This window comes from Sturnira hondurensis, unplaced genomic scaffold (genome assembly GCF_014824575.4).
Source record: "Sturnira hondurensis isolate 20B ecotype Veracruz unplaced genomic scaffold, ASM1482457v3 Scaffold0016684, whole genome shotgun sequence".
NCBI classification, from domain to species: domain Eukaryota; kingdom Metazoa; phylum Chordata; class Mammalia; order Chiroptera; family Phyllostomidae; genus Sturnira; species Sturnira hondurensis.
In genome coordinates this window covers 4,236,317-4,253,334 of record NW_028089315.1, presented here as the reverse complement: position 1 = coordinate 4,253,334, position 17,018 = coordinate 4,236,317, and the positions used below count along the sequence as shown (strand labels likewise).

Here is a 17,018-nt window from a genome sequence, read left to right as displayed (position 1 = left end):
CACCAAGGCACATCACAATTACATTAGCCAAGATTAAAATAAAGGAGAGAATCCTAGCAGCAAGAGAGAAGGGGACAGTCACCTACAAAGGAGTACCCATCAGACTGTCAGCGGATTTCTCAAAAGAGACCTTACAGGCAAGAAGGGGCTGGAAAGAAGTATTCCAAGTCATGAAATCCAAAGACCTACATCCAAGATTGCTCTATCCAGCAAAGCTTTCATTTAGAATGGAAGGACAGATAAAGTGCTTCTCAGATAAGGTCAAATTCAAGGAGTTCATCATCACCAAGCCCTTATCATATGAAATGTTAAAGGGACTTATGTAAGAAAAAGAAGATGAAAAATACAAACAGTGAAAGGACAGCAAACTCACGGTTATTAACAACCACACCTAAAACAAAAACAAACCAAGAAGACAGCTAGATCAGGAGTAGAACCCTAGAAATGGAGATCACATGGAGGGTTAGCAACAGGGGAATGGGAGGAGGAGAAGGAGAAGGGGGGAGAAGGTACAGAGAATAAGTAGCATAGATGGTAGGTAGAAAATAGATAGGGGGAGGGCAAGAATAGTATGGGAAATGTAGAATCTAAAGAACTTGAGACACGTGGACATAAACTAAAGAAGGGGGAATGGTGGGGGAGGGGGTGTGCAGGGAGGAGGGGAATGAAGGGGGGGAAATAGGACAACTGTAATGGCATAATCAATAAAATATATTTTAAAATACTTATAAAGAAACCCTTTTCTTCAGGTAAAAAACAAAAATAAAACAAAATTAAAACCACAGACCTAAACACACACACACACACACACACACACATGCACCAACAACCCAAGTGACCAAAGAGAGAGAGCCTTCCATTTCAGGATGTTCCTGGACAATGTATGGTGGGAGGGGAGCTATTTCCTTGTGTAGCACCTTAGACAGGAAATAGAAAAGGCTTTGTTTCAAACACCAGAGAAGCCCCGAAAGGTCTCCAGTACAGTTAACAGAATTCTGAGCCATGCCAGCTCCTTCTTCGCCCATGGAGCAGTGAATAGCTCTGTCAAGCTTATCACTACTTTGCCTTTATATTTTTCTACACAGAAGAAGGAGCCCTCTTTTATGATGTTGCCTTTATTCTCAAAAACACACATTATTATCTGAGTGTTCAGTGTCATGTGGATTGTCTTTCTTTGTCCTTCTGTGGTGGTGGTAGTCTTTTCCTCCTTGGGCGAGCCTGCTTTCTGGTAGCGGTGGAGGGCAGGGGCATCGTGTGAGGCAGGGTGGCTGATTCTCTCTCCCTCTGCAGATGGGCTACGGCAAAAGTGGTCAGAACGCGCGGGGCCTCCTCACCAGGTTGTACAGCCGTGCTTTTGTCGTGGCGGAACCGGACGGGTCAAATCGAATGGCGTTTGTCAGCATCGATATAGGCATGGTGTCCCAACGATTGAGGCTGGAGGTAAGGGATTAATATGAGAATGAAAGGACATGATTTTAAAGAGAAGTCTCTGGGCAATTGTGAGAGTAGCTAATCCTTCCTAGTTGTTCATCCAGTAAGCTCCTACTACCCACAACATTGTAAGCTCTTACCAGTCCAGCAGACAGTGGGTGAGGAGAATGATCACATTTTTCCATCCCAAAGCAGCCTGGTCAAAATACGCTTTCAGCTCCACTGACGGTACCTCATCAGTATTAACGCTAATGTTTTTTTCTGAAAGCTTATTATGTTCCAGATACATTCTCTCATTTAATCTTCTTGGTAGAAATCTGAGACTGTCAATTAATCAGTAACTTTTCCCTCAAGTTTTCAGACAACTAACAACAGATATAAGTAACCAGAGGAGAATTACAAATATAACAGTGAAATGAGGTTGGCCATAAACTGCTGGAGCTGGGTGATAGGCAGACCTGAGGGGGTTCCCAGGACCTGGATGTTATTGTTTGGTGTGGAAAGGTGAATGAGTAAGAGAGACTATAGTTAGAGAGACTTGGATTGAGATTCAGCCTGTGCTATTTGTTATATCACTTGGAAAATTATTTAACTTCTGTACGCTTCAATGTGACTAGCTAAAAGGCAAGGTTAAAATACATCCCTCTTGCACTTATTGTAATGACTTTTAAACGACATAATGTATGCAATACCTAGCATTGTGTGTATCTGCACACAGCAAGACCCTATAAAATGTTAGCTATTGCAATTGTTGTTACTATGATGATATGCTGGTTATATAAACTATATAAGCTGCCCTCTTTTGCCGTGTATGGTGCAGTCCCACGTTTGGGGCCCAAACTTTCGGGAAAAAAATCTTTAGTTTTAATTTTTTAATTCAACTGTTTATTTATTTATACTTAGATACTCATTTTTTGTATTATAAAGAAATTTAAGCATTTATTTTTGAACATATGGTGTAAGAAATTTTATGTAACAAATAATTACAAAACACAGGAACAGATACAAGGTACAAGAAAGCTTATGTACCGGTAACAAATTTATGATAGTTATGCATCATTAGTACAACCCATGTATAATGCATATCCTTCTTTTCCCCTCAGAAATTAGGGCAAAAAAGTGCACATTATATGCAGCAAAGTGTGGGATATGTACCATAGAGATACTGTGATGCAATAGAGAGCGAAGGGCTGCTTGACAAGGAAGTCATTGGTATGGATCAGTAAGGAAGCTCATTAGAGCCTGTCTCATGCTAAGCTCCTATGTTCTTTCTCCTCTTAGTTTTTTTTTCTTTCTTTCTTGAAGGTCTTGAACAGACTGCATCAGAAATATGGCTCCCTGTACAGAAGAGACAATGTTATCCTGAGTGGCACGCACACACACTCGGCTCCAGCAGGGTATTTCCAGTACACCGTGTTTGTAATTGCCAGCGAAGGATTTAGCAATCGAACATTTGAGTACATGGTCACTGGCATCCTGAAGGTAGGCAGAGGACCCCAGACAGCGACAGCTGTTTCTTCCCAGTGTGCACAGTGTTTTAGGAGTGTGCTATGGGGACGGTCCCTTTAGGATCTTGGTCTGAATGCAGTCTTAGCTCCTACCACCCTACCACCCTCTTCCTGACTCCTTGTAGCTTCTGGCCTGGAGTGGTGGGCTGTTAAGCCTGAGGCATTGGTTGATTGTGGAGCATGGTTCTATGGCGGTAAGCCTCATGCAGTTGTCTAAAGAGACAGAATGTTTTGTATGTGACCCTTACACATCACAGGGCCCCACATGGCCTGCTCTTACACAAAGTCACGCAAAAAGACACCAACCCATCAAGGCACTGAAAGTAATTACAAATAATCCCAATCTTTCCCTGTATTTCCAAATCTTTCCTTGTATTTTCTAAAGAATATACAAGAAATCTGATTTATCAATTCCTCATTTCTTAAGTTCTCCGCAGCAGCTTTAGGCTGACAGGGTGCTTCTACCAGGACCCCCAGACTTTTTTCCTGTTTGTGGTTTTGGTGCCTAACTTTTATTTCTCTCTCTCCTGTCTTCCAGCTTAATATTTCCTTGCATAGGACCCTTGCTAATGTTTCTTCTTCATTCCTTTGCCTTTCAGGTTTAGTCTCTCTCTACTTTATCTTGTAAAGTTGCCACCACCCACCCACCCCAAATCCAGAGATCCAGTTGGCAAAGGCCGAAACTTCTTTGCAATACGTTTCCACACTGTGGCTAGTAATCTATACATGGCTTTATGAGGCCAATTTCATGGGTTGCAAGAAGCATAAAAAAACAAAAGGAGAAAAATTGGATAGCATCATAGTGCATAAAACACATTGTGAGCTTTATTTTAGGGTGTGTACGTTGATGTGTATTAAGGTTGGGTAGAAACTGTATAGCTTATTGTGCGTCTCAAAGTTTGGAAAATTCTGCCTTAAAGGGTGTAGCATGGAGAGAGCAGGGAGGGTGGAAATACCTACACGGTAACGAATCCTGTCCCAGGGTTATAGGAGGCGAGCCTCACACTTGGGCCACCTGAATGGCAGATTGTGCCTGACTCGGCCTTCAGGGGCTCCTCAGCTCTGTGCTTCTCTACAAAGAGCACTTTTTCTGTCTCAGACCTGAAGGCCATGCGACACCTCCAGAATGACACCAGCCGTGTGTTGTGGTTCTCCAGATTTTGTCCTGTAGTACAGGTTGGAGGCCACAGAGATTGTTCACAGGTTTTTTCTATTTGTATTGACTAAGTTGTTATCCCCAACAGGATTTCCAACATTATACCTCTCTCTCTTTTTTTTTAACCCACAGAGCATTGAGATAGCACACACCAATATGAAGCCAGGCAAAATCTTTATCAATAAAGGAAATGTGGAAGGTACACAGATTAACCGAAGCCCTTATTCTTACCTTCAGAACCCACCATCAGAGAGAGCAAGGTGAGGAGGGTAATTATCAAAATGAAGTCCTGTGTATTTTTTAGGCAACAGCAACAAAATCTGAGAACAGGGTTGTTACTTGATGTATATAGTGGGATCCTAAAAGAATATTAAAGACAAATAATTTAAGAGCATGTTTATAATCTAAGAGAAGCAGAAATAAAAAGTGAAAGTAGAAACACACAGCAACCTACACATGGACCTCCCCAGCTGGAGGGCCGTGGGAGTTGGTGTGGGTATTTGAAGGACTCCAGGCTTGGGAATCTGACAGATCTGTGGGCTCCCCTGAGCTTGTCACTTCCTAGCTGGGTGATCTTTCGGATATGTATGGTGATAAGTGATTTATTTGTCTTGATTTATTGGCTCTCAATGTCTTTATCTGTAAGATGGAAATTAAAATGTGCATAACAAGTATTTGTTAATGAGGAACTCACATTAATTCATCTTAGTCCAAGAGAATGTGGCAAGAGAGAGGAGATAAATGAATTAAAAAACTGAAAGAATGAGAAAGAAAATTAGAGTAATTGAGAATAATTGAATGGAACGCTTAAGGAAGATGATTATTTTGTCTTTTTTTTTTTAAGTGAGGAGCCAGGATTGCACCAAGGGAGGCTACCATGGCAGCGTAAAGTAACTTCTCAGTTCAACCTGGCCGCTTGGCGTTTTATATTCGTCTGCACATTTTTCAACAGCTTTCAAAAGAGTTGATTTTTTAAAAAGAAAATATAATGAACATTATATTTTCAAGGACATACCATGTCCTTCAAAGGACATGAAAGAACATTTTAAGTCACACGTAATGAATGCTTTGGTTTTGCATACTTCCTGCTATTTTTAAGAGTGCACTAAAATTTGATATGAGTAGAAATTTCAAAGAGAAATCCTTTTTGTAAGAAACCCATATGTATAACACTGCACATATTACATAAAAATGGATAGTTCATCTCCAGCTGGCCAGTCTAACACCCCTAACCCTGATCACCATTGCAGGCCATTTCTTTAGCTGAGGAATGAGGTCGTGGGTGCAGCGCATGGGACTGCAGCGTGGACTCAAGGTGCTGCTCTAGACACGTTGGTTTCTGTTTCCGTGCCAGCTCCTGCTGTTTGTCATGTGTGGTGCCCAGGCTCTAACACAAAACTGACTAAATTCTTTTGTTTTGGTGACTAGATATTCTTCAAATACGGACAAGGAAATGGTAGTCTTGAAAATGGTAGATTTGAATGGAGATGATCTGGGCCTTCTCAGGTAGGGCCTTCTCTGTTTATTTTTATTTTTTAAAATTCTATCTGAATCACTTCTTAATTACAAGGGGGGGGTCGGTGGGGGAAGATGTTACAATAGTGGGCATAGAGGATGAGAACAAGCTGACAGTGATTTTCAACATTTTTTATCTTATAGCACACATAAAGTACTAAAATTCTGTGCTCAAAATATATGTTTTTGCAGGACTGGCAAAAATAGGTATAATTTTGATTCTTTCACACTGGATGGCCCCTGTTGTGTGGGTATTGTCAGGTTTTTTATTTTCTAATCTAAGGGAAAAGAACTCAGAAGCCCCTGGCTAGTCAGATATTGCAAGTTTTTAAAAATTCATGCAGCACACGGGTTGCAAATCGCTGAGTTGAGTGGTGAAGAGTCCAGACCCAGGAATCAGACATGTCTGTGGTCCAGCTGTGATCTGTGGCAAGGCTCTCCACCTCTCAGGGCTTGGGTGTTCAGCTGTAAAACGGGGCTAATGAAAGTGTTACCGAACAAGGGTCCGGGGGCGGGGGGCAATACTTGGCCCACCAAGGGATGCCAACAACTGCTTCAGAAAACAGGGGCCCCTCCCAAGGACGGTATACTAATATCTATTAGGCTCTTCTGTCCGTCGCCAATCGGAAAGACATCTCTCAATGCCAGAGATTTGTGAAAAGGAAACAAAATGTTTATTTAATGCTATTCAGGCCTAATGCCTTCCTTAAAATATTAAAGTCTTTAAGGGTATACACCTACACACACACACACACACACACACAGCGCTCCCTTCTCCCACTGTCCCAACTCCGGGTACCGTAAATCAGGAAAAGAGCACACGTCCGTTTTTCAGGTTGCTGGCACTGTGAGCTGTGTCGTCTGTCTGTCCAGGCAGGATCTCCAATTAATCCAAAGTCATGTGGCACCTTTCACTGGCAAGAGTTCTTTGTACCAAGTTCCAGTCAAAGTCTCTCCTGCTTTCCAGGCCACTCGGCCAGAGGGAGCACCCCAAAGCCGAGTGGGCCTCTTCTACCAAAGCTGCAGGGGTCCGCACTCCACCAAAAGCGCGCGTCTTTCTTCTTCACCTGGCCGCAGGGATCTCCATTCTGGCAAAGCTGCGTGGTCTTCCCTTTCACCTGGCCAAGAGGGGGTCTGCCCTCTGCCCAAAACCACATGGCTCTTTCTTTCACCTGGGCAAGAGGAGACCCTTGCTCTGTTAAAGCCACATGGCTCTCTCTCCAATGGCTGCTGCGTCTGCCTTTTTCCAAAACAGCGTGGCTCTCCCTTTTCACCTGGGCAAGTACGGCCCCATGTCCTAGAGCCAATCCATTCCAAGCTCTCACACAGTCACTGTCTCAGAGGATCAACCCCCAGCTACATCCTGGGTAGAAACCACTCACTTCTCCCTGGCTCAAAATTTGGCCACAGCTATTTAACATATCTATGAAACCAGTTAAAAGTTATAGATGTGTTAAATGACCATTCCAGAGGTTAGCTGCAAAACTGTGGCTATGCAAAACAGCTCTCAATGGCCCTGCTCCATTTGTCCCTTCCCCCAACTGACACCTGGGGTTGGGGGGGTGATACATTTTAATAATATTTCCTGGATACCCTGAGCTCTGGACCCCATTCCAAATCTTTTCTTGCCACCCCCCCCACCCCCACCCCCCCACCCTTGGCTGCACCCTGTATCAGTAAGGAGTTCAGGTTTCAGGTATTGGTTTTAAGACGTGGTCAAATCCCAGCCCTGCCACTCATTAACCCTATGGCCTCAGGAAAGTAACTCATTTACGTGTACCTCAAACATTCTATTTGAAAATGGGGATAATAACTCATAGGACTCGTTTGAAGATTAAATGAGATAATTCATGCAAAGCTCTCATTTTGTGCCTGACACAGAAAAAAAAGGTCAATAATTTTAGCTAAGAGGTAAGAGTGTAATATTCTACCTCTTCTAAAAACTCCATTATTGGCGTATCAGAGTGCTTGAATTCATAGCATTGGAGTTACTTCTTTGGGTTTAAAGTGAGGACACTAAAAACTCCCTGATAAAATAAACTTTATTATATGGGTTGACATAATAGGACTCATTGTTTTATTACTATAAATCCATCTACTAATGTTGCTACTTAACGTTTAACTCAATAGACTTTCTAAATGTCAGCTACGCAGCTGTGTGGGGGAGGATTGTTATGCTAAGTATGTCATGGCCTGTCTTTGAGGGTCTCAGAGTTGGGTAATTGGAACAGGAAGCTCAAATAACCTTCCATTGTTTTTATAACTGTATGTTATCCTTGATGTAATTGTTCCTTCAATTGCCTCTTGTATAGTGAAAACTGCTCTTTATACACATTAAAACTGAGCCAAAACAAAGTCAAATTGGGGCTGCTAAGGAACTCAGCCACCACTTGTAAGGAGTCTGCTGTTAGGATCCAAAGCCTGAAGAATTTGGAAACACAGAATCCTGGATTTGCAGAGCACAGAGATAATTTAGTTGAAACTTTAGCTAAGGCCTAGAACCAGGTGAGGTGACTTGTCCCAAGTCACAGCCAAGAGAAGTTTCTTCGCACAGAAAGTGATATTGAAGTTCATAATTTATTCCTTCCTACTTTCATTTCGTTTCCATGCCTTCATTCAACTAGTCTGCACCAGGCACCTATCAATACTATGTGCCATGCAACCCTTCCCAGTCCCACGAGTGATGTACGTCCTGGCCTTGAAATCAGAAACCAAATACTCTGGAATCACCTTGGAATCAAACACTTGTATTCTGTGCTCCTTGAGCAAATACCTTAAACTCTATGAGACTCAGTTTCTGCATTTATCAAATGTAAATTCAACATCTCCTCTCTACACAGATTATTCATTTATTCATCCATTCGATATTGTGGAATACATGTGTCATGAACTGAGCAAAAAATAGATGTAGTTGCTACCTTGATAGAACTCACAGTCTACTGGTAGAGATGAAGGGTATTCAAAGAGTCACACAAGTCCATGCATAATTGTAATTGGATTAAGTACTAAGAGAGGAAGGCCTGCACAGGTAACTTAAGGAGATTTGCTGACAGGGTCCAGAGGGGAGAGAATCATAGGGGAAAAGGGGATGGACTCACATGAACAAGTATAAAGGACACATGGACAATAACTAAGGTGGGGGGCACTGGGGCGGGGGCAGGGCTGGGAATATAAGACAGAAAACTGTACTTGAACAAGAATTAAATAAAAATAAAAATTTAAAAAAAAGATTTGACCAGGTCCTGCAGACTGCAAATGCTTCTCTGAGGAACTGGCAATGCAGCTGGGTAGGAATTAACTGGCAAAGTGGAAAGTAGAAAAAAACTTAAAAAATATTTTATTTATTTATTTTTAAAGAGTTGGATGGGAAGGAGAGAACGAGTGGGAGAGAAACATCAATGTGTGGTTGCCTCTCAAGCATCCCCTGCTGGGGACCCGGCCCACAACCCAGGCATGTGCCCTGACTTGGGAATCAAACTGTTACTGAACAAGGGTCCAAGGCGGGGGCAATACTTGGACCACCGAGGGATGCCAAAAACTGCTTCAGAAAACAGAGGCCCCTCCCTAGGACAGTATACTAATATCTACTGGGCTGTTCTGTCTGCCGCCAATTGGAAAGACATCTCTCAATGCCAGAGATTTATGAAAAGGAAACAAAATGTTTATTTAATGCTATTCAGGTCTAATGCCTTCCTTAAAATATTAAAGTCCTTTAGGGGTATACACCTACACACACACACACACACACACACACACACACACAGCGCTCCCTTCTCCCACTGTCCCAACTCCGGGTACCGTAAATCAGGAAAAGAGTACATGTCCGTTTTTTTCAGGTTGCTGGCATGTGAACTGTGTCCCCTGTCCAGGCAAGATCTCCAATTAATCCAAAGTCATGTGGCACCTTTCACTGGCAAGAGTTCTTTGTACCAAGTTCCAGTCAAAGTCTCTCCTGCTTTCCAGGCCACTCAGCCAAAGGGAGCACCCCAAAGCCGCGTGGGCCTCTTCTACCAAAGCCACACTCCACCAAAAGCACATCTTTCTTCTTCACCTAGCCTCAGGGATCTCCATTCTGGCAAAGCTGCATGGTCTTCCCTTTCACCTGGGAAAGAGGGGGTCCTAACTCTGCTGAAACCGCGTATCTCTCTCCCTAATGGCTGCCGTGTCTGGGTTTAAATCCCCCCATGCCCATCTTCCTCTGTACCCCTATTTCCAACTCCTCCCACGATCAGTTACACCTGCCAGTTTTTCTGTATTGTTTTTACAAGTTTACTGGGCTGCCATTGTTAGTCTGGGCAGGTATGGTCGCATGTCCTAGAGCCAATCTCCTCCAAGCCCCCACGCAGGCGCTGTAACTCAGGGGATCTGCCCCCCAGTCACATCTTGGGGGGAAGTGACTTCATTCCCCTAGCTCCAAGCCTGCCCACAGCCATTTAACATATCCAAGTGACCGGCCAAAGGCTATAGATATGTTAAATGACCAGGCCATGGATTAGCTGCAGGGCTGTGGCTTTACAAAACAGCCCTGCATGTTCCTGGTCTATGTGTCCATTCCCAACTCACACCTGTGGGGGGAAGGGGTGAGGACATCTTATACGTCTCTCCAATATTCCTATACACTTTGAGTTCTGGACACCATTCCAAATCTTTCCTGGGCCCCCCCTTTGGCTGCACCCTGTATCAAAACCAGCAACCCTTTGCTTCACAGGCCTGTGTTCAATCCACTGAGCTACACCAGCCAGGGTGGATGTGTAGAAGTCCTGTGGCCCATTTGAGGAACTGATAAAGGTTTTGAATGGCTGAAGTGCAAAGGGCATTGTGAGATAAAGTCAGAGATATAAATTAGATACCATGATAAAGATTTTGGTCTTTATAGTCAAGGAGAATGGAAAATCATTGAAGTGTTTTCAGCTGGGTTTGGGAGTGGAGGGCACCTTAAGGGTTAGGAAGAGTGAAAACAACTTGAGGAATGAAATAGAATATGCTGATGAAACTATCTCATAGACCATCAAGTCCTCTACAAATGTGAGGCCACTATTTCTCCAGATGTGGGGAAAATGTTTGGAATGTTTTGAACTCTGCGTCAAAGTGTAAGCTGTGTGGCACTTACAAAATCCCCTTTGAGAGACTCTCAAAGGCACCTTAAAGAACGAATTTGTCCTCCAGTGGAGGAGACTTAAGAGGCGATGATGTAGTAAAACAACTTGTATATGAAGAGACTATGGTGAGATGTCTGTGTCGAAGGGCCAATCATAAGGGCAGATAATCTGAATGGCAGCTCTGATTGGTGGAGGGCCAGTTCTCGAGCAGTTCCCCGGGCCCCCACCTCCCGTGGTGCTGGCGGCTCTGACAGAGCTTATTCCCTCAAGCACTGTGCAACGGACAGGCTTTGTCTCACTTCTCTTTCATTCTTTTTTTTTCTTTGCTTCTGCAAAGTTTTCTTCTTTGAGTTTGCAGGAGAGGCATGGACTCTTCTGTTTTCTTTTTCTTTTCTTTTTTTTTTTTTGTACTCTGCCAGCCTGTGGGCAGTTGCTAGGACATGGCTTCTATGTGTCAGAGCTGTAAGAAAGGTATGAGCAGGTGTTTGAATAATTGCTCCATTGCCTTCTGTTTTATATAGTGAAAACCCTTTCATTCTTATAGAAAGGCTCATGGAAAGGAGCTCTTTAAAGGCAAATTAAAAAAACAAACAAGAGGGACAGTGATTTGTTTAAGCTACTTGAATAATTTGTGTGTACACTTAGAAACATTCAACTTAGGAAGTTACACTAATTGATTTGAATGATATTGGCTTATGGAACTTAGGCGCGGTGTGAGCATATGTGTGTAAATCTCTACCATCCAAGACTGTGACTTCTTGTTATGTCACACTGTCTGTTCCCTGTGACTCTCTATTCTACTGTCTTCATTCTACTTAACCTCACTCAGATAACCGATGGGGAAACCTCAGCAACTGCCTTTCATTGACTGCTCTTAACCTCTTCTCTTCTCTCCATCTCACCTTGTCTGTACCTTGTTGCCTTAGCATTAACTGGTTTGTGAAGCCCTGGTCTCTATTCATATTTGTCCCTGAATTTCTCTTTCCAATTCTGCCCCTTGTATGTTGCTGTGAAGTTTGTTGCTATCTTCCTGCTCTACCTTTCCTATCAGCTCTCTGTGTTCTCTCCAGGGGAGCCTAGGCCTGGGTTGTACAGTGAGCCTTCATTCCGTGTCTGATCTATGGTCCCACAAAGCGAAGGTGCTTAGTAAGGGCTCATTGATAACAGTGATGATAGCAGGCTGGTAACAGAGGTGAATCATGCTTGTTAATTTCATTTGTCCCACGTGTAGAAACTAGAGCCATAAAACTCAGTTATGATAACGGGCAGAAGACATTGGACTTACTTGATTATTGGGAACCTGGAAAGTTCTTAATCCAAAGAGATTTAGATGGGTATTATTTTTTCCAAATTTCCCCCAGTATAAAAATAATATGTACTCACCAGAGAAAACTAGAAAAATATAGGAAAGTAGAAAAAAAGAAAAATTAACTCAGTTATACTTCATCAAGTCAACCATAGTTAATATTTAGGTACATTTTCTTCTACCCATTTCTCTATATGGGACATATAATAAATCACACAATTTGGGTCATTCTGTAAATGTGGACACTTACTTGGTTTCTCTCACTGTGGGTGCTAGAAACTTTAAAATACTGTGAAAAAAATATTAACAATATTATCTCCATGTACTGAGACTATCAAGTGGTTGGGTTTTTTTTTGGGGGGGTGGTGACTATGTCTAATAATTTTTTTTGTCTCAAAGTCTGTGTACTCTCATGTTAAAATAACTAACTCATTTCTGTGCAGGTTGGAATTTGCCATATATGTTTTTCTATTCAACTTTTCTTTGTTCTTACATTTTTGAGGTACCTCTTATGAATGTTGTATAGTTACATACAACTGTACAAGAGTATATAACTATACTCTCATAGTTATAAGAGTTTGTTTTCACTCTGACAATCTTTTTCTTTTAATGAGTAAGTTGGGTCTCAGATATAATGATTATTATCCATCTGGATTTTTTTTCTATTGCTTTTTACTTTGGGCTTTTGTCTCACTTTTTCAATGATTCTTCCCCCACCCCTTACTATTTTAGGGTTGATAGGGATTTAAAAAAAATCTTTAAATGGCAGGTTGTAGTTTCCAAAGCTGGCCACAAGAACTCTCATCTCATATTTTCTATCCAGAGTGACTGTGACATTACTCATCAAGGGGTAAAGATGATGTCTCTGGCCCTTGAAACTCACCTGGCCCTGGGATTGCTTTGCTGAATAAAAGACAGTAGAAATGACACTGTGACCAGACTGGAATCTATTTTTTTTTTTTTTAGATTTTATACTTTATAGCAGTTTGAAGTTCACAGAAAAATTAAGCAGAAAGTACAAAGATGTTCCACATACCGCTCGACTCCCAACATTCATGCCATCCCTGGGTGTCACGTCAGCACTGTGAGTGGCTCTTACCAGAGCGGCGCATTCATTGTACGTGATGAACCTGCGCTGACACATCGTCATCACCCGGAGTCCATAGTTACATCATAGTAATAGTTCTCTTCTGGTGTATCAAGTGGTTGGTTTTTTTAATCATGTGGTAATCCTGGGACTTGCTATGTTAATCCTATTGATAATTAATAGGATTATTCCCATTAATGGGATCAATCCTATTAATCCTTGGTAATCCTATTAACATTTTGTTACATAGCTTTTTAGACCTTGTCTTAATCATATTCATATCCTTTAATTTTAAAAAGCAATGCTTTATTGACTATGCAGTTTGGTAACATTTTTTTCATTTAGAGATGCCTTATGATTATCTTTCAATGCTGCTTAGTGTTTTTAAAATCACCATTTAAAAATGGCTGTATTCCATTATGCACATGATAATGAGTTCAGCTAACCAGCAATCATTTGATATTTATAGTTTTTTCCATGATAAAATACACTGTAATAAGCATTCTTGAATTAGTATGTATCTGCCAATGGTTTCCTTAAACTAAGTTCTTAGAAATGGGGTTGCCGAGCCAAAGAGGAATACTTGTTATTAAGGCTTTTCTCATAAATTGCCAAACGGCCCTCTGAAGAGGTTTGTGGGTTTATATCCCTGCTACCTGGACACGAGCAGTGTTGTGTCCCGTGCTGCTTAGTGTTTTCCCACTTCACAACTGTCACTAAGGAAGAGGCCCAAAAAGCCAAATCGCTATTGTTTTCTTCAATTTCTAGTCAAGCTAAATTAAAACATGCTCTTATTGACCATTTCTTCTTTTACTTCTGTTGATAGCTTAATCATATCATTCAGGATGCAAGAATTTTGACTATAATAACTTAATGGGATCCACTCAAACTAGACATCTTTCTAGTAACTTCATCAAGCAGGGATTTTTCATGCAGGATTTTTAGAGATAAGAAATAGCTGAGAGTGTACTTACATTACTTTATGCTCTGGAGCAGTGATGATAGAAAGATTCTCCAGGATGCTGGCCATCAAGTTTTTCTGGACCTTCAGAAGGGCTCCTCTGGCTACCACTTCCTGTCTCTCTTTAATCTGAGAGGGCTGGTGTGTATTCATTGCTTCTGCTTGTTTAAAATTCAGGTCACCTGGTGGGTAAACTTCTGGGCCCGATAACCTTTCCAGTGTAATAGGACCAAACAACCTTTCCTGTCCCCCAGTTTATAGAAGGGCAGATGAGGACTGTGAGGGAGGTAAAAAAGAGGTGTGTTCATCAGGGTACTTAATTGCAAGGATCACAACAGACAATGTGAAATTCTTGTGGCTTGACACAGTGAAGACGTATTTCCCATTCACACGAAGTCTGATGAAAATTGGGTGGTCCTTTTGTACACATGTTGTTTCCCAGAGCTATTTCCATGCTCTGCCCTGATGGTAGGACTGGGAAACAAAGGAGCCATGGATAATTTCCAAATTATTATTTTATCTTTCACTTTTATTTTTCAATGGCAGTTTACATTCAGTATTATTCTGTATTAGTTTATATACAGCATAGTGGTTAGAAAGTTATGTACTTTATAGACAGGTTCCTACCCCCCCTCCAGTCGTGTTCCAAGTACCTACCCGTCCCCACTCAGACTTATCATGATATTATTCCCTGTGCTGTACTGTAACTACCAACTTGGATTTCTTGATCCCTTCATCTTTTTCATCCCGGCCCCCAATCCTTTTCCCCATCTAGTGCCTAGGATTTGGCACATGGGTATTTTGTAAGCCCTCAAGTCTCTGCCTCCAGAGGACAGGGTTTTCTCATTTAATTATTTCATATGCCTATGTCAGGTGAGTTGAATATACATGTGTTGAATATACGCAAACTCACATACCATATATTTAACATTGTATTAATCTTATGAGATATAAATGCACACACATATTTAGAGCTTTGTATCTCTTTTTTCCATCATCAACGTCATGGGCAGAAGTGTCAGTATCAGCATTAGCACCATCATCATAATGATGACTTATTCCATTCTTAGTGTAGACCAGACTTTAGACTTTAGCAATTTAGATGCATTTGTTTCTTTAATTGTCAAATGCTGTGATGTGTATATTACTATTATCTTTACGACATAGGTTGAAACACTGAGGTTCAAACAAATTAAGCAACTTGTGGCCGACTCCAGAGCTGTACCTTTCGCCACTAAAACGTATGACCTCTGCATTCATTTCTCAGGGCCGCCAAAACAAATGACTACACTGGCTGGCTCAAAGCAATAGAAATTAATACTCTGACAGGTCAAGAGGCCAGAGGTTCAAAATCCAGGTGTTGACAGGGTTGGTTCTTCTGGAGACTCCGAGGGAAAGCCTGTCACATGCCGTTTTCTGGCAGTTTCTAGCAATCCTTGGCTTGTAGACACATCACGTTGATCAGTCTCCACCTTCCTGTTTATATCAGCTACTTCTCCAAGTCTCTGCATGTCTTTCTGTGCCTTTTCTCTTCTTATTAGGTAACCAGACATTGGATTTAGGGCCCAACCTAAGCCAATGTGATCTTACTTGCTCTTCACCTTAATTACATTGCTAAGAACTATATTTGCAAATAAGATCACACGTTGAGGTTCCAATAGACATGTACTGATCCAAGGAATTCCCAGGTTATCATACATCTTGATAAACAGCACTACGTTTGACTAGATTTACATTATTCTCCTTCCCTATTTGTGGACATTTAGGCTGGAGGGGGTGACAGCGAGCACAGAGGACCTTGGTGTGAATCACACACAGGCACTCCCTTCCCTCAGATGAGGTACCTAGGTCAGTGAGCTGAGCAGGGGCTGGATTTCAGCTTCCATTTACCTGCTCTGTCAGTCACCTTTCTGCATGTGGGACATGGTGGCTCAGGTCTGAGAGAATGGAACCTAGGCTGGGTTTGTTACTATTTTAGAATATGTAAGAAGCTTGATTTTTGCGTTTGACTTTTTTCTTTAAATGTTTCAGAGCAGGAAGCACACAATGTCTGAATTAAAAGAGGCCCTAGAAATCTTTTGCTCCAAATGTCTCAATTACATAGGAGTAGAAAATAATTATAATATTCTATATTAACTTGTTGCTTAATGTTTCACAAAGTATAGTTGAAAGGTATTGTTTTTCAGTCTCAGGAAACAGAGAACCAGAAATTTTAACTAACTTTGCTACAAACTAGGATAAAATCTCAACTCTTGTCTTTCTTCAGTACCTTGATTGTATTATGCTGACAGAAGTTCAGGCCTGCTTTCTCTTGTACATCCCAGCTGTGACATAATCATTATTCTAAAATGTTCATTAACAGGGAAATATTCATTCTTTTATGTCTGTATTATCATTTCTTTTGAAACTACCTAAACCTTTCTTCCTCTTGAACTTGGCTTTGATGAATACATTTCTGACCAGATAAAACAAGTTGTGAGTGCAGCCTTCTTAAATTAAAATGACCACCTTTCTTTATATCTTTATACATATGCACCTATCACCGTAGTCCTTTCATTGCCGTGACAGGCCTGATATTTTAATAGCATCTATTTCAAAGGGCAGAGGTAGAAAAATACAGCAGCTTCTTATTCTAAAATTTAAATAACTTTTCAAATACTTGTTTTTTCACTTTTTGTAGAGAACAAGTTTGATTTTTAAGGCCTAAAATAAATGAAAATAACTCAATGAAATAAGTAAGAATTCAATTTTGTAGCTTAATTAGTACACCAATATTCTTAGCATTTGCTTTCTTCATAGTGGTTTTATTATTGGTTTCTTGATTGTACAGAACACAGCTGACTCCTCTCTGTGTTTCTTGGGGTTTAATACAATGCCAAGCACACACTTGGCTAATAAGGTCATGTTGATTGAATGGCACAAGCTCCTTGTCCTTATGCATTCTGCTCTGGCCAC

The 17,018-nt window shown here is 41.3% G+C and overlaps 1 protein-coding gene across 2 annotated transcripts in view; it reads left to right on the top strand.

Annotated features, from left to right (window-relative positions):
- The window catches only part of ASAH2 (N-acylsphingosine amidohydrolase 2), a 70,575-nt gene that overhangs the window by 10,706 nt on the left and 42,851 nt on the right, over nt 1–17,018 (top strand). For both annotated transcript variants that reach the window (XM_037066922.1, XM_037066923.1), the window contains exons 4-7: nt 1,291–1,440; nt 2,737–2,913; nt 4,228–4,355; nt 5,524–5,601. In XM_037066922.1, the coding sequence (XP_036922817.1) occupies nt 1,291–1,440; nt 2,737–2,913; nt 4,228–4,355; nt 5,524–5,601 (533 nt within the window). The remainder of the gene's footprint in view (nt 1–1,290; nt 1,441–2,736; nt 2,914–4,227; nt 4,356–5,523; nt 5,602–17,018) is intronic.